This window comes from Salvelinus fontinalis, chromosome 4 (genome assembly GCF_029448725.1).
Source record: "Salvelinus fontinalis isolate EN_2023a chromosome 4, ASM2944872v1, whole genome shotgun sequence".
Classification (NCBI taxonomy): Eukaryota; Metazoa; Chordata; class Actinopteri; order Salmoniformes; family Salmonidae; genus Salvelinus; species Salvelinus fontinalis.
Window position 1 is genome coordinate 50412268 of NC_074668.1, and position 21816 is coordinate 50434083.

Here is a 21816-nt window from a genome sequence, read left to right on the forward strand (position 1 = left end):
TAATGGGATATTGTCTGTTGGCCAGTGACCAAAAATATTAATTTAAAATTCAAGTTGTAACACAACAAAATGTGGAAAAAGTCATGGGGTGTAAATACTTTCTGAAGGCGCTGTCTGTGCTATAATTTAATTTTGTCTAGGAATTTATCTCCACGATTATGTCGTGTCTTGGTGATGTCGTGTCTTTGGCATCATTAAAGTGAAGACTGTTATTTTATCAAATCAATTCGCTGTAATTATTATTACGCGATTAAACTAATCATGTAAATGTAATTAACTAGGAAATCGGGGCACCGAGGAAAATCTTCAGATTACAAAGTTATAATTTTCCTAATATAACTTCAGATATTTTAATATCTGATCAATTAGTCTTCTAATTAATGACTTATTCTTACCTCATGTTAGTCTCATTTCAAATGTCATAAATTGTTGGTTATCTGCACGAACCCAGCCTTTACTATGAATCATCCATACATCAATTGTCTTAATAATTTATTTCCTAACTAAATAATCACAGAAATGCATAAACAAACAAACAGTAGATATGGTTACAAGGAAATGATAGGGGAGGTTCTCTAGTGTGCTAAGCCGATATGATGGCTTGGTGGACAAGGGGAAGTGGGTGTGTACTGAGCAGGCAGGGAAAGACAAAAAGGAGTCACTACAGTTAATTATATTAATTGAAATGCTAATCCTTTGCACATGAACGCGCACTCGTTCGGAAATAATTGCAATCAATATATAGTTACACCCAGTGTGTCGTAGTGATCCCTGTTGGAATCGTCAGTCCTCTGTTGGAGTCAGCTCATCATCGTCTCTCTCTGCCTCCCTGAAGATCGTGTCTTCTGTGGTTAGAATGGATACTTCAGAGTAACATTCAGAAATGTTCTCATAGAATAGAAGTTTCGGCGGTTGTAGGTCTTCGCATCCCAGGTTGACATTTCTAGCTGCAGACTAGTAATTAGTATCTAAGATTTGCTCTTATTCTGTCGGAATCGATAGTCTGAGTTTATCCATTTCCACCCGTGTAGCCAATGCTCCACGTGGTATGGTTATGGATTCAACAACCATTGCAACCTTAGCGGAAGCTGAGGTTTTTGTGGTCTAAACTCAACCTGTGCCTCCTCACCCGCCCGAGGTAAGCATGGTCTGAAGAGGATTTCCTCCACAGGGGGATTTATTCATAACAGTAGAAAAGGACTGTTACATGACGCCAGATCATGTCTGTGCTCACAGGGGGCGGGCCAGTGACTTAGTTTAATGAAAGAGAATTGTATTCCCTTTAATGTTTAAGGTTTAACATCCTTACATCATTTCACAAATAGTTTAATCTTTACTAATTTTTATACAAGAATTAGATGCAAACCCCATAATTGAGAAATGTACATTTCAGAGATATAGTCATGTGTGTTTCCTGTCCTCTCTCAGGTCACCAAATGAAACACACTCCTCATACCCATCCCTTAAATGTCCACGGACCATTCCTACAAGTGGACATTTTGTATCAAATCCTAATTTGGGGGATTTAGGAGTTCGCCATGTGAAATCCTTTGTTCTCTCTATTTCTGAATGGCGAGGGGGAGAGTCTCCTCCAGGAATTTACAACCTGAGATAACAGAACCTGGGTGTAGGAGAGATGGGGAAGTCACTAGCTATACCCAAAAAGGGCCTTCGCCATGACAGTGATCAAGAGAAAGTTGTCATCTAGATCTAATTGCTGCAAAAAAAAGTGTATAGCCATCAATTGGAAAGCCTCATTCACCCTCAATAACAACTGGATGACTGAACTATCTAGCTACTGTACATACTGTTGGATTTTGTATATTCTAAAGTTAAACAAAATCTGGAAGTGTTTAATGAAATTTGGAAACCATATGTTGATATCACCTTGGGTAATGTGTTGTATAGTGGGCGTTTCGTTTTGTTTGTGAGGTGCAATGTAAAAACAAAACACTAATTGTCAAAATAAATTATTCAACCATTCACTGATTTGGGAACATAGTCTTTATTGAATGAAGCAAAAATAATAAAATGGAAAGAATCTTAATCCACTATATGAAAATAAATAAATCATTTGCTTTCTTGTGGAGCCATTCAAACAAAAGGTGATATCCTGTTTTTTATTATTAGTTATGCAGCTAAAAAGACTCCTGTGGCAATTCATTCATACACCCTCAAAATTATGCTAAATGCTTGAAAACAAATTTGGCACAGGGGTTGCAAGAGGAAAATGAGTACATGAGTTGTTGAGAGACATCTAGAGGTGCCAGGTCTAGTTTATGTCATCTGGATGAGATCAGTGTTTAGCTAGAGTCATGAGAGGACTACATGTAGGGGGGGGGGGGGGGGGGGGGAGAGAATCAGCTCCAACCTGCTTGCCCTGTTCTGCAGTAGGACAATAAAACTAGTGGCCATGTATCTAAAGACAGAAGTTGCCCTGACAATGCTGTATGAACAATCCTTTACAAACGTCTCCTATGTGAATTTATATACAAGTGCAAACATGGTACCAACTCATTTGACCAGTTCAACACTCCTTATATATAAATGCAAACATGGTACCAACTCATCTCACTGGTTCATCACTCCAATTTCCCTTATCTAAGTCTCAGCCTCTTTCGCGAGAAATGGTGCAAGATGGATAAAAGAGCATTTGTCATGTTAAATGTACTAGTATTTCACTGAACACAATGTGACAGTGAAAATATTTCCCGTTTTCCGCATTCAATACCTCTTATTCTAATAGGCATTACAAGAATGAGAAAGTTGATTTTAAACTGGTTGCAACAGTTGCCCCGTCCTTTGGCTATGTAAGGAGACCTGGGATGAAACGTGTAAGTTACGCTTTTCAAAAGGATGACATCATTGTGACAGCAACAGAATGAAACACACAGAAAAATATATAAAGCTTTATAAACAATGTGCTTTGGTTATACACACACACACACACACACACACACACACACACACACACACACACACACACACACACACACACACACACAGGGCTTAAGCAACACCCAACACAAGAAGGTTATAGTGTTGGTGAGTGGAGTGTTAACCAGAGAAATACAGGTATAGAAAATAAAAACCAAGATAAGGATCACTGACTGTACAAAGGTTCGCTTTCCTGACCCCTGACTGGCTGTCTACTGCTAAATGTGTGGTCTTGAGGCATGTGTCTGATGAAGGTGGGCTAGGGCACGCTGAGACAGGACTAGGGGGAGTCGATGAAGGAGGGCCTGGGTAGGGGAAGTTAGCAATGACTTAAATGAACAGGACTGTTGCCGTTGAGGGCTAGAGACAGAGACACCCACTAGGAGAGTAGGCTTGCTCTGAGGGCCAAGTCCAGGGGGTATGTGGGCATATGGGACGGAGGAGGAGAGGCCTCTGGGTTGCAGTGGAGGGTGAAGGATACCCCTTATCCTGGGACAGAGGAAGCGGGAAGAAAGAGTTACATCTGGTCCTTGAAGGCGTCCAGATCGAAGGCAGTGTCCAGGAAATTCTTCAGCTCCACCAGGTGGGCCTTCTTGTTTCCTGTGGCTGGGGCCGCAGCAGGAGGGCGACCAGCATACCTGAACACACACGTAATGGGAGAGAGTTTAATAAGAGTTTAACTAAACACAGACACACTTAGGAGAGAGGATAAGAGCAGATTAAGGGTTTGTTTACCAGACTGGCTTGGCGCGATCGATGGTGGTGCGCATGCGGGGTTTGACGTAGTCGTAGTAGCCCTGGTTCTTATGCTCCTCTTGGCACCACACCAGGTCGGCATTGGGGTACTTCTCGCTCTCAGCCTTCACCAGGTCGAAGGGGAAGGGGGACAGCTGCAAACAGAGACCACGTCATGTCATGAAGAAGAGTAAGGTAGCTCGGAAAGCCAAAGGGAGCACCAGTGGTGTTAGGGTGCCGTACACACAGACAATGTGTCAAACGCATTAGGTCAGGCAAAAGTTCAACTCCTTTCGGCTAAGCATTTTTCTAGAGCATACTGTGGGGGAGCCCTGAGGTGTTGAGTGTGTATGTAGCTACCTGCTCCATGCGAGCAATGGCGACCGTGTCCTCCATGCCGTGGGCTTTGCGTTCCTTGGTGAGTTCGTAGTACACCTTCCCTGTGCAGAAGACGATGCGCTTCACCCCGGCTGGGTTCTGGACCACTGGGCCATTATCTGGGATCAGGCGCTGGAAGTCTGTGCCTGGAGCACAGCAGGAAGACACAGCAACACTCACCCACTGCCAGACATCCAGAGGGCGTATACACCAGCACTGTCCTTCACAGACATACACACGCCCACACCAAACACACAGTCTTACCTGACAGCATCTCGTCAAAGTTGGACCTTGCCTCGGGGTGGCGCAGCAGGGATTTGGGGGTGAAAACGATGAGCTAGGAAAAGAGGACAGATCAGAGGACAATGAGCTCTAATAAGCAGCTTTAGGGTAAAAATGTTGTTATTGACGGGGACTCACAGGCTTCCTGAAGGGCGCCAGAATCTGCCTCCTCAGCACGTGGAAGAAGTTGCCAGGGTTCGAACAGTTGACCACAATCCAGTTGCAGTCATGAAGCTGACGAATGGCAAAGTCTTCTGTGATGGTCTGGTGGAGAGGAGGGTGAGAGGAAAGGGTAAGGACTAAGGCTGTAACGGTGATTCCACGTGACCTGCGTGTCAGAGTAACTAGGCTTCTCAAAAACTGTGCTTTGATGCCGCTGATGGTCATTAGTAGCCTACCAAACTTGCTAACGGCCAGTCGCTAATGCTGGTACTCAGCACTATTGTCCATCTAATCACTATGCTGCAAATGCAAAAACCAAATCAAACACTTCATGAGAGTCCTGGCATTCAGAGTTTGAGTGGAATAGGATCACCTGTTGCGCAGCGAGAGCGAGCTCCTCATAGCTGGTTGACACATGGAATGAAATAAGTGTTCCTGTTAGGCAACATTTTTACAGGCAATGCTATGCAATTGCATGATAAAACAGAGTTGACCTCTATTAAAAAGAGGAGGATCCCATCAACTAGGCCTACTATATTTATTTCTTAACTTTCCATATATTAAGCACATTACTTCGCTTTTCAACCGGAGTAGCCTACATGGCTGGCATGAAAATGAACTGCGGAGAAAAGCTTTCTTCAAATACTATTCAAGTGCATATGGATGAAGTCTTTTTACCCTGTCCCAACAGGTGCATGATAATGGCCCATTCTAAATCAAAACTCATTTCACACATACAGTGCATTCGGAAAGTATTCAGACCCCTTCCTTTCCCCCACATTGTTACATTACAGCCTTATTCTGAAATAGATTAAATAGATTGTTTTACTCAATCTACACACAATACCCCATAATGACAAAGTGAAGAGTTTATTATAACTTCTGGAAATTTATAAATTGAAATAGTATTCTTTACTATGCCACTCGAAATTGAGCTCAGGTGCAACCTGTTTCCATTTATCATCCTTGAGATGTTTCTTCAACTTGTAGTCCACCTATGGTAAATTCAATTGATTGGACATGACTTTGAAAGGCACACACCTGTCTATCTATATAAGGTCCCACAGTTGACAGTGCATGTCAGAGCAAAAACCAAGCCATGAGGTCGAAGGAATTGTCCGTAGAGATCCTTGACAATATTGTGTCAAGGCACAGATCTGGGGAAGTGTACCAAAACATTTATGCAGCATTGAAGGTCTTCCATTCTTAAATGGAAGAAGTTTGGAACCACCAAGACTCTTCCTAGAGCTGGCCGCCTGTCAAACTGAGCAATCGGGGGAGAAGGGCCTTGGTCAGGGAGGTGACCAAGAACCAAAAGGTCACTCTGAAAGAGCTCCAGAGTTCCTCTGTGGAGATGGGAGAACCTTCCAGAAGGACAAGCATCTCTGCAGCACTCGACCAATCAGGCCTTTATGGTAGAGCGGCCAGACGGAAGCCACTCTTCAGTAAAAGGCACATGACAGCCAGCTTCGAGTTTGCCAAAAGGCAACTAAAGGACTCTGACCATGAGAAACAAGATTCTCTGGTCTGATGAAACCAAGATTGAACTCTTTGGCCTGAATACCAAGCGTCATGTCTGGAGGAAACCTGGCACCATCCCTACGGTGAAGCATGGTGGTGGCAGCATCATGCTGTGGGGATGTTTTTCAGCAGCAGGGACACTAGTCAGGATTGAGGGAAAGATGAACGGAGTAAAGTACAGAGATCCTTGATGAAAACCTGCTCCAGAGTACTCATGACCTCAGACTGGGGCAAAGCTTCAACTTCCAACGGGACAACGACCCTAAGCACACAGCCAAAACAATGCAGGAGTGGCTTCGGGACAAATCTCTGAATGTCCTTGAGTGGCCCAACCAGAGCCCAGACTTGAACCTGATCGAACATCTCTGGAGAGACCTGAAAATAGCTGTGCAGCAACACTCCCCATCCAAACTGACAAACCTTAAGAGGATCTGCAGCGAAAAATGGGAGAAACTCCCCAAATACAGGTGTGCCAAGCTTGTAGTGTCATACCCAAGAAGACTCGTGGCTGTAATCGTTTCTTCAACAAAGTACTGAGTAAAGGGTCTGAATACTTATGTAGATGTGAGTTTTTTTTTTTTTTTTATAAAATTGCAAAAAAATCTAAAAACCTGTTTTGGCTTTGTCATTATGGGTTATTGGGTGTAAAAAAACCAATAAAATCGATTTTAGAATAAGGCTGTAACGTAACAAAATGTGGAAAAAGTCAAGGGGTCTGAATATTTTCCAAATGCACTGTAAAGGCGAGATTAAATTGAGAATAATCTTAATGGTGAGAATATTATAACATGTGAATGTTTTCCAGTGTGTGCAGTCTAAGATTAGTTCAAATCATAGTCGTATGCATCATGTAGCCTAGCCCATAGGCCTATGTGTGTTGCTAAGGTTTGTATCAGTGTATCAGTTTGTATCAGCGGCTAAATAACTCCAAACGTAGCCTATAGGCCCAAGACACCTGGAACACGGTTGGAGAGCCCATAGCCTACAGCAACTAGCGTGCACAGCCTCACGTCAGAAGTAGATGTTCATTCATGTTTCTCAAATGTCAAGTTTCGAAGTTGTTGCAAACATCAATGTTTAAGGTTAAGTTTAGACATTAACGCCACATTTTTACGTGTAAGGATAAGTTTAGGCATTAACTTAGAAGGGTTAGTTAAGGCTTAAGGTTTAGGATAAGCTTAAAACAAAAATTTCAAAAACAACTTATAACCTTTGGAATCAGAGGCAGATGCTTACAGTGGCATTAACTCTAAATGGTCAAGGTAAGGGTTAAGGATTGGGATAGGCTTAAAACAAACATGGAAAGGTGGCATCCTATAAAGGTGCCACATTGAAAGTCACTGAGCTCTTCAGTAAGGCCATTCTACTGCCAATGTTTGTCTGTGAAGATTGCATGGCTGTGTGCTCGATTTTATACAACTGTCAGCAACGGGTGTGTCTGAAATAGCCGAATCCACTCATTTGAAGAGGTGTCTACATACTTTTGTATATATAGTGAATATTAGTAGGCTATATGTAAAGACCAGATTAAATTGAGAATAGTCAGTGAAAATATTATCAAGTGCTTGTCAAACTGTGAATGATTGTGTTTGTGCAGCCCGCACAAGAAACAGAGCAGAGCGCTTGTCATTTATGACTCTTTTCAAATCATTAGTCGCAAAATATCCTTTATTTTATTCAGCTCATATTGGTCTTACTATAAAATAATATCACGGGAATTAAGCAAATCTTACCTGCTAAATGAACTAGTGTAGCCCACAACCATATGGCATAGCCAGATCAGGGCCTAACATAAGGACAACTCAGAATATGTTATATGTTCTTCTGAAATAGGCTACATTTTCTTCATGTCATAATGTTTCTTTACACCTGCCTAAAATAATGGATTTATTGTGATGGTGTAGGCTATATTAAATTGATTTATTAGACTTAAAAAATGTAGAGGTTGAAAAAGGTATGCATCAGCGGCTAATAGGTTATGCGTGGAAGCCAGAAATGCTAAACTGACTGACAAAATTTCAGAACCTCTACAGTCCTAGCAAGGACCAGTTCCGGTTTCATCCACATGCAGTCTACATTTCCGCCGATTCTTTATTGTATTCTCACATTAAGTACCATACCACTGAAGTGTTTAAATTTGAATTTCATATTCTGTTCATGGCACTTCTATATTGTACCCCCTCAGTAGATGTGACCGACGTATACATTTGCTAGTACACAGTGTGCCGGAGACACTTCAACCACCTGTTTCCGTTGCAAAATTACCTTAATATTAGCCTAGAGCAGTGGTAAACAAAGTCGGGGTCACGACCCCCCCCCCAAAATGTAGTAATAATAATAACAAAAAAATACAGATTATTCTATGGGAAAATATACAAATGTTTTTGAAGATAATCTGAAAAATATAAATTTTATTGAGTAAATATATTTATTGGTTTCTTTTCATGTTGATAAGACATGAAAATGCAATAAATCGAAGGTTATTTGTTGATGTAAAAATAGAAATGTATAGATTTTAAGATTGTGTCATTAGATTTGGGTTGCGAGAAATTCGTGGGGGGAAAATGTGGTCCCTGCTGAAAAAGTTTAAATACCACCGCCTTAGACATCGATTCCACTCTATTTGGAAGGAAATGTCAAGATATGTCAAAGTCAGGCATGAACTAGAATACATGAACAGCTTTTTGAATACAAGAGGCAGTGCAGAATGATTAGGAGTGAGGGTTTGACCTACCGGGAGCACGTCAGGATCATCGTTGCACATCTGGAGAAATCTCTCTGGACGAGCAGAGGAGTGTTCTGGGCCCTGTGGAGGAGAGCAGTGAGGTCACTAGGGCTGGCACAGAAAACCAACGACTATGGAGGAATAAAATAACCGTCATATTAACAATGTTTTTAAATCAACTTTATTTTCAAGTACAGTACCAGTCAAAAGTTTGGCCATCTACTCATTCAAGGGTTTTTCTTTATTTTTTACTAATTTCTACATTGTAGAATAATAGTGAAGACATCAAAACGATGAAATAACACATATGGAATCATGTAGTAACCAAAAAAGTGCAAAACAAATCAAAATATATTTTAGATTCTTCAAAGTAGCCACCCTTTGAGTTGAGTTTATTTTTTACAGGGACAGTGCACATTAATAATCAACGTTTCAGTAAAAGTGCCGGTTTTAGCCAGCCGGCTAATTTTCAACCGCAGTCCCTGGGCAGGTTATTAAAAACAATTACAATTTAGACAATCATTGAGCAGTGAGCACACGCAGGGCAACATAGGACAAGCAAGACATAGCATACAGACAGAGCAACATAAGACAAGCAAGATGTAGCATACAGACAGAGCAACAAAAAACAAAAAGCAGCAAGACAAAATTCATAAAAGCAACAAAGTGTTTCCACACCTCACAAGCTACAGACAACAGACAACATGGAAAGCGGCAATACACAGCTAAGGATTATGTTCACAAATCTGATTGACCTTTAGCCATATCTTCATGCATTTTGTGAAAGTGTGATATGTGGTGCAGTTATGTGTGTCTGATTGCAGTGTATTCCAGACATGGGAAGCGCTCACAGAGAAAGCGGATTTACTAATGGCAGACCTTGTGGATCTGCTGCCATATGTTTGGGTTTTCTGTTGAACAAAAATACTGAGTGGAGGGGGAGCCAGGCCATTTAGGATCTTGAATACAAGACATGCGTCAGTGTATTGCACAAGATTTTCCCAACTCAGGAGCTCATGCTTTCTGAGGATGTAACAGTGATGATGGCTATTGGGCTTCCTATCAAGCACTTTGAGAGCCTGTTTGTAGATAGACTGAATAGGTTTTAATGTTGTACAGCAAGCTTGGGCCCAACTAGTCAAGCAGTATGTTAAGTGGGGGAGAATCATAGATTTGAAGTACAGTTTTGCTACCTCTGTAAGTCCAAAATTTTGTATAAATCGGAAAAAAGCTAGGTTAAATTTGGTTATCTGAATTACCTTTTTCACATGCTTTTTAAAAGAGAGGTTGGAATCAAGTATGATGCCAAGGTACTTAAAATCAGATACCACCTGAAGCTTCTCCCCTGACACATAGACATCTGGCTCAGTAGCATCTATTGCCCACTTTGTGAAGCACATGCAAACAGTTTTTTTCACATTGAGATGCAAACACGAGTCACTGAGCCACTTTGTAACCTGGACCATTACAGTAGTTCTTGTGCAACTTGTTGTTTGCTCTTTGCATGCACATTTATCACTGTATCATCTGCATACATTCGAACTTCAGACCCAGTACAGACAGAAGGCAGATCATTAATGTAGAGGCTGAACAGGAGGGGCCCCAGTATTGACCCTTGGGGCACGCCCACATCATAGCTAAGAGTGGGCGACAGCTCATTGCTCACTCTGACACACTGAGTTCTACCTTCAAGGTATGATTTCATCCATCTCAAGGCATTGTGGGAAAAGTTGAACTTGGACAATTTTGTGATGAGAAGCTCATGGTTAACAGTATCAAAAGCCTTCCTTAGGTCCAGCCCCAACAACGCCCCCTTTGTCCATCTTGGACTTCACATTTTCCAGAAGAAAGCAGTTGGCCGTTAATGTTTCTTTGCCTTGACAGTTTTGCACACGCTTGGCATTCTCAACCAGCTTCACCTGGAATGCTTTTCAAAAAGTCTTGAAGGTTCCCACATATGCTGAGCACAAACCGTCTCAGTTGGATTGAGGTCGGGTGATTGTGGAGGCTAGGTCATCTGATCCAACACTCCATCACTGTCCTTCTTGGTCAAATAGCCCTTACACAGCCTGGAGGTGTGTTGGGTCATTGTCCTGCTGAAAAACAAATGATAGTCCCACTAAGCCCAAACCAGATGGGATGGCATATCACTGCAGAATGCTGTGGTAGCCATGCTGGTTAAGTGTGCCTTGATTTCTAAATGCATCACTGACAGTGTCACCAGTAAAGCACCCCCACACCATCACACCACCTCCTCCATGCTTCATAGTGGGAACCACACATGCAGAGATCATCCGAAACAAAAACCTCTAATTTGGACTCAGACCAAAGGATTTCCACTGGTAAAATGTCCAATGCTCGTGTTTCATGGCCCAAGCAAGTCTTCTTATTATAGGTGTCCTTTAGTAGTGTTTTCTTTGGAGCAATTCAACCATGAAGGCCTGATTCACGCAGTCTCCTCTGAACAGTTGATATTGAGATGTGCCTATTACGTCAACTCTGTAAAGCATTTATTTGGGCTGCAATTTCTGAGGCTGGTAACTCTAATGAACTTATCCTCTGCAGCAGAGGTAACTCCGGGTCTTCCTTTCCTGTGGCGGTCCTCATGAGAGCCAGTTTCAATACAGCGCTTGATGGTTTTTGCGACTGCACTTGAAGAAACAGTCAAAGTTGTTGAAATTTTCCGGATTGACTGACCTTCATGTCTTAAAGTAATGATTGACTGTCGTTTTGCTTTGCTTATTTGAGCTGTTCTTGTCATAATATGGACTTCGTCTTTTACCAAATAGGGCAATCTTCTGTATACCACCCCTACCTTGTCACAACACAAACGATTGGCTCAAACTAAAGAAATTCCACAATTTAACTTTTAACAAGGCACACCTGTTAACCTCTCTGGTTAACAGAGCGTCCCACATGGCCAACATACAGTGAAAATGCAGAGCGCCAAATTCAAATAATTTACTATAAAAATTTAACTTTCATGAAATCACATGCAATACACCAAATTAAAGCTACACTGGTTGTGAATCCAGCCAACGTGTCAGATTTCAAAAAGGCTTTATGACGAAAGCACACCAAACAATTATGTTAGGTCAGTACAGTCACAGAACAACACAGCCATTTTTCCAGCCAGAGAGGAGTCACAAAAAGCAGAAATAGAGTTAAAATGAATCACTAGCCTTTGATGATCTTCATCAGATGACACTCATAGGACTTCATGTTACACAAAACATGTATGTTTTGTTCGATAAAGTTCATATTTATATCCAAAAATCTGTTTACATTGGCGCATTACGTTCAGTAATGTTTTGCTTCCAAAACATCTGGTGATTTTGCAGAGAGCCACATCAATTTACAGAAATACTCTTCATAAATGTTGATGAAAATACAAGTGTTATGCATGGAACTTTAGATAAACTTCTCCTTAATGCAACCGCTGTTTTAGATTTAAAAAAAAAACTTTACTGAAAAAGCACACCATGCAATAATCTGAGTACAGCACCCAGACAACAAAACAAGCCATACAGATATCCGCCATGTTGTGGAGTCAACAAAGTCAGAAAAAGCATTATAAATATTCACTTACCTTTGATGATCTTCATCAGAATGCACTCCCAGGAATCCCAGTTCCACAATAAATGTTTGATTTGTTCGATAAAGTCCATCATTTATGTCCAAATACCTCCTTTTTGTTTGCGTGTTTAGTACACAATCCAAACTCACGACGCGCGGGCAGGTCCAGGCGAAAGTTCAGACGAAAAGTCATATTACAGTTCGTCGAAACATGTCAAACGAAGTATAGAATCAATCTTTTGGATGTTTTTATCATAAATCTTCAATAATGTTCCAACCGGAGAATTCCTTTGTCTGTAAAAATGTAACGGAACACAGGTCGCTCTCACGTGAACGCGCATGACCAGCTCATGCCACTCTGGCAGACCTCTGACTCATTCAGCTCCCATTCCCCCGTCCTTCACAGTAGAAGCATCAAACAAGGTTCTAAAGACTGTTGACATCCAGTGGAAGCCTTAGGAAGTGCAATAACTTTATATTCGATAGGCAATGACTTGAAAAACTACAAACCTCAGATTTTTTTCTCTGGTTTTTGCCTGCCATATGAGTTCTGTTATACTCACAGATATCATTCTAACAGTTTTTGAAACTTCAGTGTTTTCTATCCCAATCTACTAATAATATGCATATATTAGCAACTGGGCCTGAGTAGCAGGCAGTTTACTCTGGGCACCTTATTCATCCAAGCTACTCAATACTGCCCCACAGAAGTTAATTGAAATACATTCCAGGTGACTACCTCATGAAGCTGGTTGAGAAAATGCAGAGCTGTCATCAAGACAAAGGGTGGCTACTTTGGTAAATTGGTTACTACATGATTCCTTATGTGTTATTTCATAGTTTTGATGTCTTCACTATTATTGTACAATTAATAAAATAGTAAAAATAAAGAAAAACCCTTAAATGAGCATGTAGTGTAAAGGAATGATTATGAACAATTGTTTGAAACGTCATCTCCTCCCTTCAACTGGTGCTCTGGGGTACTCACCATGCCCTCCATGCCGTGGGGCAGCAGCAGGACTATGCCATTCTGGCGGACCCACTTGGCCTGGCCGGGGCAAATGAACTGGTCGATGATGCACTGGGCTGTGTTGTGGAAGTCTCCGAACTGGGCCTCCCACAGGACCAGGGCATTGGGACTGGCCATGGCAAAGCCCAGCTCGAAACCTGACAACAGAGACCGAGGGAAAAAGAGAGAATGAGAGAGAATGAGTGAGAATGAGAGAGAAAGAGAGGTTCCTAACTCAGGACTCATTTGCCGAGATAGTCAGCGATCAAGGTTAAAATCTCTCCGGGTTGGTGTATCGTTCAAACGGCATGCATGAAGGCAGTTTTGTTGTTAATGCCAATCTCAAAGCTTGCTAGCAAGAGCTGCCCCCACCCAATTGGCTGTCGCGTCACTGAAATTTAAAATGTTGAATGTTGGTTGCTTGCGCTCTCGTCGCAGACAATTAGGTCGCTGTGTGTCTCCTTTCATATAAAATGACTGGTTGCTAGGTCCCCGATTATCTCGCCAAGTGTGAGTCCCCAGTTAGTAGCGGGTGGAGATAGTAGTAAGGGATTATTTGAATGATAGTTACTGTGATATTTCCCAGTTTCTCTGAATCTGTTTCCATAGTAAATGTTTCCACAGTAAATGTGAGGGAGAGAGCGACTGACCCAGCACGCCGTACTCAGACAGGGAGCTGTTGCAGACGGTGTAGGGGGCCTGGTTGGGGGCCACGTGGTTCATGGGGATGCAAACTCTCTTGTCCACGTTCTGGTCGTGCAGCACATGGTGTCGGTGACTGGCAGGGAGGGAAACACACAGCAGGGACAATGAGGGACAAGAGACAAGATCTACATCCCAAATTGCAGCCTGTACCCTACTTTTGACCAGAGACCATCATTTGGGACACACTCAAGATGACATGCTCAAAAATGGAAACATTTTGTTTGCCTGGGACTGAAAGTCCCTCTCATCTCTCTGTCTTGTCACCTGAAGGTGCCCCTCTCTACGTCCTGGCCGCTGAGGCGAACGTGGATGCCCTCTTTGAGCAGAGAGCCAAAGGCCATGTATTCTCCCAGGGCCCAGTCTACCGTGCGGTTCTTGATCATCTCCCCTCGGGCCTTCAGGATACGGCTCAGACCTACGGAGGAGTGCAAACCAGACACTTGTCACCGGGTGTAAATCTTGCTGTGTGTACACAGAAAAATGTGTGTTTAAAGCCAGAGTTATTAAAAGAGCCATGTCTTCACTCTGCACTTTGGCTCTTTAGCTTTTGACTCTCCCTCCATCAGAGGATTTAAAAGTTAAAAGGCATAGAGATGCCTAATATTATTATGTTCTTAATTCTATGGTTTAGAGTAAGTTTCCCACCTCCATGGATGGTGAAGTCTTCGACTGGCACTGAGGAGGCCACCTGTCCGATGTGGGTCAGCTCCTCCTCAGTCAGGCCAGTGGACGGACAGGTCAGGCTCTTGGGCTGGCCATCCAGGTTGAAAAAGCCTACACACACACACACACACACACACACACACACACACACACACAGGTCCATTATTCACAACACACACACGGCATTGTGTATGTGTGTCTGTGAGCTGTTAACCCACTCACCAGGCCAGGGAGAGTCCAGCCAGTGTTTGATGTGGAGGATCTTCTCATCCTTGGAGCGAACATGTGCCTCCTCACAGATCTTATCATACTTTGCAATCTCCTCCTGTAGAGAGAGGGAAGGCAGAAGTGGAGAGGGTGACTCCTCGGCTCTACTCTATGGAGAGTGTGTGAGATATAGTCGAAGGGTTGAGCTCTGACCTCGTACTCCTGTCTCGTGACGACCCCCTCTGCGATGAGTTTCTCGCCATACTTCTGCATCACTCCCTTCTGCTTCTTGATCTGCTTGTACATCAGGGGCTGGGTGAACATGGGCTCGTCCATCTCGTTGTGTCCCAAACGCCGGTAGCACACCTGCCGACACACAAACATTGTTAATAAACACACACACAGACACAGACAGACCTGCCAACCTTGAAGAATTTTTATGAGCACCAGATCAACGCAGTGGCGACACCCCCCTGCGACGGCGTGCGCGACACCCACACTGCCCAAATAATACATTTTTTTTAGGCCTAATAAGGTGGTTGGCACTGTAGGCTATAGACTTTATGGGTTCTTGATAATTAGCTGCTCTTCAGTAGCTAACTAGAAATACGTTTAAATGTACAAATCAGGGCTCTCACTAGGACTTTCTGACAAGGTGGTGCTGATGTAGGACTAAAGTTGGATAGAGGAGAGGTCCAGAGGGAGTTACTCAACTGTAACTGCCATTTCCTGAAACCTAAAGTCTTAAATTATATCAAACAACGTAGCCAACACAGAAGACTTGTGTATGATCCTAAATTAAATGGTGGTCTCAATGACACATTTTTCTAGGTTAAATGTAGGGGTAATGACTATTCTAATTAATAGGTGTCTATGTGGATAGTCTAGTGTACTACGAAACAACTGAACTAGGCCTATAAACTTGTTTTAGATCTCCATCCCTGACCTAATCCATCAAGTTAGGTTTGACTATTGGCTACCATTCATTCAACATTTGTGAACTGACTATTATCACATCATTAGCAGTCTACTGTTGACATACAGATATATCAAGAGGACAGATAAAGAACTGATTAATTAACATTTACCTATGTAAATAACTTTCTGTGAAGGACGCCATGAGCGGAACAGGTCTTCCATCCACGCAGTGACGCACACTGAACTACCGCAACAGCGCACATGTTTCCTTGCCCGTAAATGAGCTCGCGCCTACTACCTGGCAAGAAAGTGTTCTCGCTTAGTTGACTAAACACTGTAGCTAACTACCTTGTCGTATGACGCCTTAGCTAAGGTGCTAACTATGAAATAATAGTGGTTATGTGCTTGACTAACACATAACATTTAGGAAAATGTATTTAGTAAACAGTCATTCTCCATTTCCCCCCACCCTTTTCCCTCACACATCAGAGGTATCAGACGAAGTGAGGAGCTGCCGTCCAGTTCGAGGGAAGAAAATAGTACTAAGACGACGGGGGTCAGGCTGGAGCAGCTCAGCTAACTTCAGACGGTTGAGTCAAATATCACAATGTACCAACTAAAAGCCTATTTTTGTGTATTTTAAATCACTTTGTCACATGCGCCGACTACAACAAGTGTTTACCTTACCGTGAAATACTTACATTTGCTTTCTGATTTTAGGGTAGTTTTTAGTATCAGCATACTTTAACCTCAAATTACATGCATGGTACGCAAAATGCGTGCAAGTTGGCAGGTCTGCACACACAAACACACTGGTACTGACACTGATGTTGGCTGCTGTGGACGTCATAAGGCGGGGCTAAACTAACTGGTACTACTGTGTATGTGAGTAAGAAGCCTTCTTTCCCTATATATTTCCTCCTAACCTCTACTTAAGCAGACAGTGGGTTGATATGAACCATTGGGTAACTTTGGAGTAGTGTGAAGTTGCCCCTGATCTTGGGTCAGTTATGAATTTTCCCCCATGAATGGCTAAGGTTAGGATTGGGGGAAGGGAAGCTGATCCTAGATCTGTACCTAGGGAACTATACTCACCAGGTCCACCACCACGTCCTTGTGGAAGGTGGCTCTCCACTCGGCGGCCACGTTGCACACGTACACCACAGCCTCAGGGTCGTCAGCATTCACGTGGAAGATGGGAGCATTGACCACCCGGGCCACGTCAGTGGGGTACGGAGAGGAGCGCGCCATACGGGGGTCAGTGGTGAAGCCAATCTGGGGAAAGTTAGAGGTTGTGAGGGTTAGCACACCAGCCATTCACACAACCACTGGTTTTCTACCATGGCTGGAACAAAGACTATTTGTATCTTCTTCAGACCAGGTGTGGTCAGTGGTTAGATTGGTGTGTGTGTGCGCACACCTGGTTGTTGACAACCACATGCACCGTGCCGTGGGTGGAGTAGGACGGCAGGTCGCTGAGATGGAAGGTCTCGTACACGACGCCCTGACCGGCGAAGGCAGCATCACCGTGCATTAGGATGGACATCACCTGGAACATAAACAATCCAACATCAAATGCAGAACACGTACAATCCATTCTTGAGGTAATAACTCATCAAATAAAGTCGGATTGGTGAAAGCGATATGGTGGAAACCATAGTTTCACTCATCCGGTACAGATCAATGTGTAAGTGAAGGGCAGAAAAAGGGGCGTCTTTCTGTTTATTTTTGTTGGTGCCTAAACCTGGGATTGAACCGAAAGGGTGCCTTTCTACAGTACATAAAAGGACTATGATCTCTGCAAGTACTCCCTTGTCACTTTCAGAAAAATAAATACGCCGGTATTGAAACCGTGTTCAAAATCAGCGGTGTCGGTCGGTACCTTGTGTCCCTCGGTGTCTCCGCAGTAGAACTGCTCGGCCTTGGTCTTGCCCTGCACCACGGGGTCCACAGCCTCCAGGTGGGAGGGGTTGGCCATGAGGGACAGAGTGATGTTGCGGTCCGTCACACGGTTGATCCTCCTGTGGTACATCCCCAGGTGGTACTTGACGTCACCAGAGCCCTGCAACAACAGAGTCAAACATACTAGCAGTAGAATACCGCTAGGCATCTACAATAGAGCCACACATTCAGGCAATTCAGTAGTTGTGTTCCATTTAGTGCAGTCAAGAATTGCAGTGGGTGGGATAGATGGGACTCGCCTCATCAGCAGCCTCCAGCTTGGAGTCAAACTGGCAGAAGATCTGCTCCAGCTCCTTGCGGATGACGTTGGCCAGCACGTTCAGACGACCCCTAGGAGATTGTGAGCATGTATCAGAGGAGAGAAGGCTGAAAGTCAAACCATGTTGCAGAAACTCAAGCATCCCCTCCCCTTGTGCTCCTTTTGTTATTACCCACCTGTGTGGCATGCCCATGACGACATTCTCCACACCCTTCTCGCTGGACTTGTCGATGATGGTCTTGAGGGCGGGGATCAGAGACTCGCAGCCCTCCAGGCCGAAGCGCTTCTCTGACGACCACTTCCTCTGGAGGAACTCCTCGAACCTGCGGTACACAGCGCACGTCGTCAGCACACGGCCATATCCCTTTGGAGAGAAGGACTCCAGAAATCTCCTATTATATTAGTTTGCAGGAATGGTCCAATTCAGGGCCCCAGACAAAAAAAATCCCCTGGTGGCACTAACTTTTTCAGTTGGTGGTGCCACCCCATGATTTGTTCACACCAAAAATAATCTGTGGCGTGACGCAATAGAAAAATGTGTAATCATTTTATAAAGTAATTCACTGTGCTTTATTAGGGGCGTAAGACTAAGATGCTATTCAAGAAATATGTTGTTTCATCTAACATGTCCATGCAGGAATACATGACCAACAATATTTTTATGTGCAACCTAATCCAGTGACTGTCATGTATTTTGGATTGACAATTAGGCTATTGATATTACATTTTTTGTTCAATAGAGATTAATTAGTCTACATCTGTATTTGCACTATTATCATAGGCTAATATATTTGGGGCTAATTCACCTCCTGAGTAAGTAAAACGCAAAACACATTAGCTATATTGCTAACTCTAAACATAATACCCACTGCTGGTAGCCATGTATTAATAAAACAGTAAATTCAAAACCTTGGCTACTGCCCAATGACACCTGCACTCGCAAGGGCCGATGTGCATTTCGCACACTCAGCATCTCAAAGCCGAATCAATTATCTTCCTTGTAAAATAGTTGCTAGAGCTCAATATTTAGAGTTGAGAAATAAAAATGATTGACAGAAAGTTGACTCTCCCGTCATCAACATTGACAACAGTAGTTGCTTCTAGGGCTGCACAATGAATAGAATTGTAATCGAAATTGCAATATTGATGTGTGCTACTCAGTCCATTTGTATAGTTTATTCCATTTGATGTCTCTCTCCAGTCTCCACGTCTCTCAACTCAATTTCACTTTAAGGGGCTTTATTGGCATGGGAAACATATGTTTACATTGCAAAAGAGAGTGAAATATATAATAAACAACAGTAAAATAAACAAAAAATTAACAGTAAACATTACACTCACAAAAGCTCCAAAAGAATAAAGACATTTCAAATGCCATTATGTCTATATACAGTGTTGTAATGATGTGCAAATAGTGAAAGTACAAAATGGAAAAGAAATAAACAAATAGGTTGTGTTTACAATGGTGTTTGTTCTTCACTGGTTGCCCTTTTCTTGTGGCAGCAGGTCACACATTTTGTTGCCATGATTGCACACTGGTATTTCACTCAATAGAAATGGGAGTTTATCAAAATGTGAAGTTTTCGAAATCTTTGTGGATGTGTGTCATCTGAGGGAAATATGTCTCTCTAATATGGTCAAACATTTGGCAGGAGTTTTGGAAGTGCAGCTCAGTTTCCACCTCATTTTGTGGTCAGTGTGCACATAGCCTGTCTTCTCATGAGAGCCAGGTCTGCCTTTGGTGGCCTTTCTCAATTGCAAATCTGTAAGTGGAGTCAAAGATCCCCTTAATTATGGGTCAGTCACAGTGGTCAGTTATTCTGCCACTGTGTACTCTGTTTAGGGCCAAATAGCATTCTAGTTTGACTTGTTTTTTTGTAAATTCTATCCAATGTGTCAAGTAATTAGCTTGTCCCACAGCTTGTCCCATGAATAAATCACAAAAATTGAGGATGAACTGATAACTACGAAACATTCTGTATAATATAGAGAATCTGGAACTATTTACTGATCAGCATTTTGATATGCTCGAAAAAGCAATGGATACATCGAAGTGAACAAGAGAAGACCTTTCCTCGAGTTCTGTGAGCGAAACGGGAGGAAAGCCGCAGTCTAAAATTCCAAACTTAACATTAGAGGGGACGTTTTTATAACCATGTTTCCAGAATATGGAGCATTGCTTACAAGCGAGCAGTTTAAAAAAAACGGATTTATTGCCTAGGCTACTGGGGGAGGCTGAGGCCTTAAAAACAGGAATGGATTACAGTACTACAATAATGGAAGAAATACGAGCGGAAAATAAGATATTGAAAACTACCGTGGACTCCCTAAAAGACACTAGAGAGGCTACGGTATGATAAAACAACGAAAGCCGAATTACTTGATCTAAAGTGCAAAAGTATGAGAAATAATATTGTTATAATGGGAAAAAAGGAGGATGAAAACTATCAGTCAATGGAGGAAAAAGTCAAGGTGTTCATGAAACGTAATCTCAAGATGACGGACAAACAGGTGCAAACCATTGATTTTCAAAGCGCTCACCAGTTGGTGGCAGAGTAGAGGGAAGGCCCCGCCCGATCGTAACTATGCTAACCCACTACAAAATTAAAATTTCCTTGTTACAACAGGGTAGAGAATTGAAAAACACCCCATTCTCTATTAATGAACCATTTCCTCATGAAATAGTGGAGTGACGACGTGCCCTGTACCCTACTTTCAAAAGGCTCCGAGCAGAGAAGCAGTGGTTGTGAGTGATAGCTATTTCCTGCGGAAGTAGTCCCTGATACATACTTGCATGTCACGTTCCTGACCTATTTATGTTAGTTTTTGTGTGTTAGTTGGTCAGGACGTGAGGTTGGGTGGGCATTCTATGTTATCTGTTTCTATGTTGGTTTCGGTTTGCCTGGTATGGCTCTTGATTAGAGGCAGGTGGTTTGCGTTTGCCTCTAATTAAGAGTCATATTTAGGTAGGGCATTCTCACTGTTTGTTTGTGGGTGATTGTCTCCTGTGATGTCTTCGTCGTTGTCGATGTTATTCACTTTCGGAGCTGTTTGGCTGTTCGTGTGTTTTGATGTAACGTTCCTGTTCGTGAGTTTACGTTTGTGATGTGAGTTTATGTTCAGGTTCCGTTCGTTACGTTTTGTTATTTTGTAAGTTTTGAAAGTGTTTGTTTTTTCGTATTGCCATCTTCATCAGTTCATCGTTGTTATAAATAAAAAGATGGCTTATTTCCCTGACTCCGCATTTTGGTCTGAAGATCCTTCTCTCCTCACCTCGTCTGAGGATGAGGAAAGCGTCAGCCTTTACAGAATCACCCACCAACACGCTAAGACCAAGCGGCAAGGGAAAACGAAACGGAGTAAGGGACAGGAGAGAAAGGAGCAATGGACATGGGACGATGTTTTGGATGGAAAGGGTTGCTACACTTGGGAGGAGATCCTGGCTGGGAGGGATCGCCTCCCATGGGAACAGGTGGAGGCATTGAGGAGAGCAGAGGCTACCTGGGAGAGGAACCGGAGCTATGAGGGAACGCGTCTGGCACGGAAGCCGAAAAAGCCCGTAAGTAATTCCCAAAAATTTCTTGGGGGGGGGGCTAGGAGATAGTGGGCCAAGGGCAGGTAGGAGACCTGCGCCCACTTCCCAGGCTTACCGTGGAGAGCGGGAGTACGGGCAGGCGCCGTGTTACGCAGTAGAGCGCACGGTGTCTCCTGTACGAGTGCATAGCCCAGTGCGGGTTATTCCACCTCCCCGCACTGGGAGGGCTAGATTGGGTATTG

At 43.0% G+C, this 21816-nt stretch overlaps 1 protein-coding gene across 3 annotated transcripts in view; it reads right to left on the reverse strand.

Moving 5' to 3' along the window:
• Positions 1–1986: 1986 nt before the first annotated feature.
• ogdha (oxoglutarate dehydrogenase a) overlaps positions 1987–21816 on the reverse strand; it is a 91749-nt gene continuing 71919 nt past the window's right edge. For all 3 annotated transcript variants that reach the window (XM_055920489.1, XM_055920491.1, XM_055920490.1), the window contains 17 exons: positions 18216–18362; positions 18020–18110; positions 17701–17880; positions 17239–17367; positions 16914–17093; positions 15114–15266; positions 14916–15018; positions 14676–14804; positions 14295–14445; positions 13976–14103; positions 13305–13483; positions 8750–8821; positions 4471–4596; positions 4315–4387; positions 4033–4196; positions 3673–3827; positions 1987–3575 (listed from right to left, as the gene is read on the reverse strand). In XM_055920489.1, coding sequence (XP_055776464.1) covers positions 3455–3575; positions 3673–3827; positions 4033–4196; positions 4315–4387; positions 4471–4596; positions 8750–8821; positions 13305–13483; positions 13976–14103; positions 14295–14445; positions 14676–14804; positions 14916–15018; positions 15114–15266; positions 16914–17093; positions 17239–17367; positions 17701–17880; positions 18020–18110; positions 18216–18362 — 2281 coding nt within the window. In that variant the 3' untranslated portion in view covers positions 1987–3454. The remainder of the gene's footprint in view (positions 3576–3672; positions 3828–4032; positions 4197–4314; positions 4388–4470; positions 4597–8749; positions 8822–13304; positions 13484–13975; positions 14104–14294; positions 14446–14675; positions 14805–14915; positions 15019–15113; positions 15267–16913; positions 17094–17238; positions 17368–17700; positions 17881–18019; positions 18111–18215; positions 18363–21816) is intronic.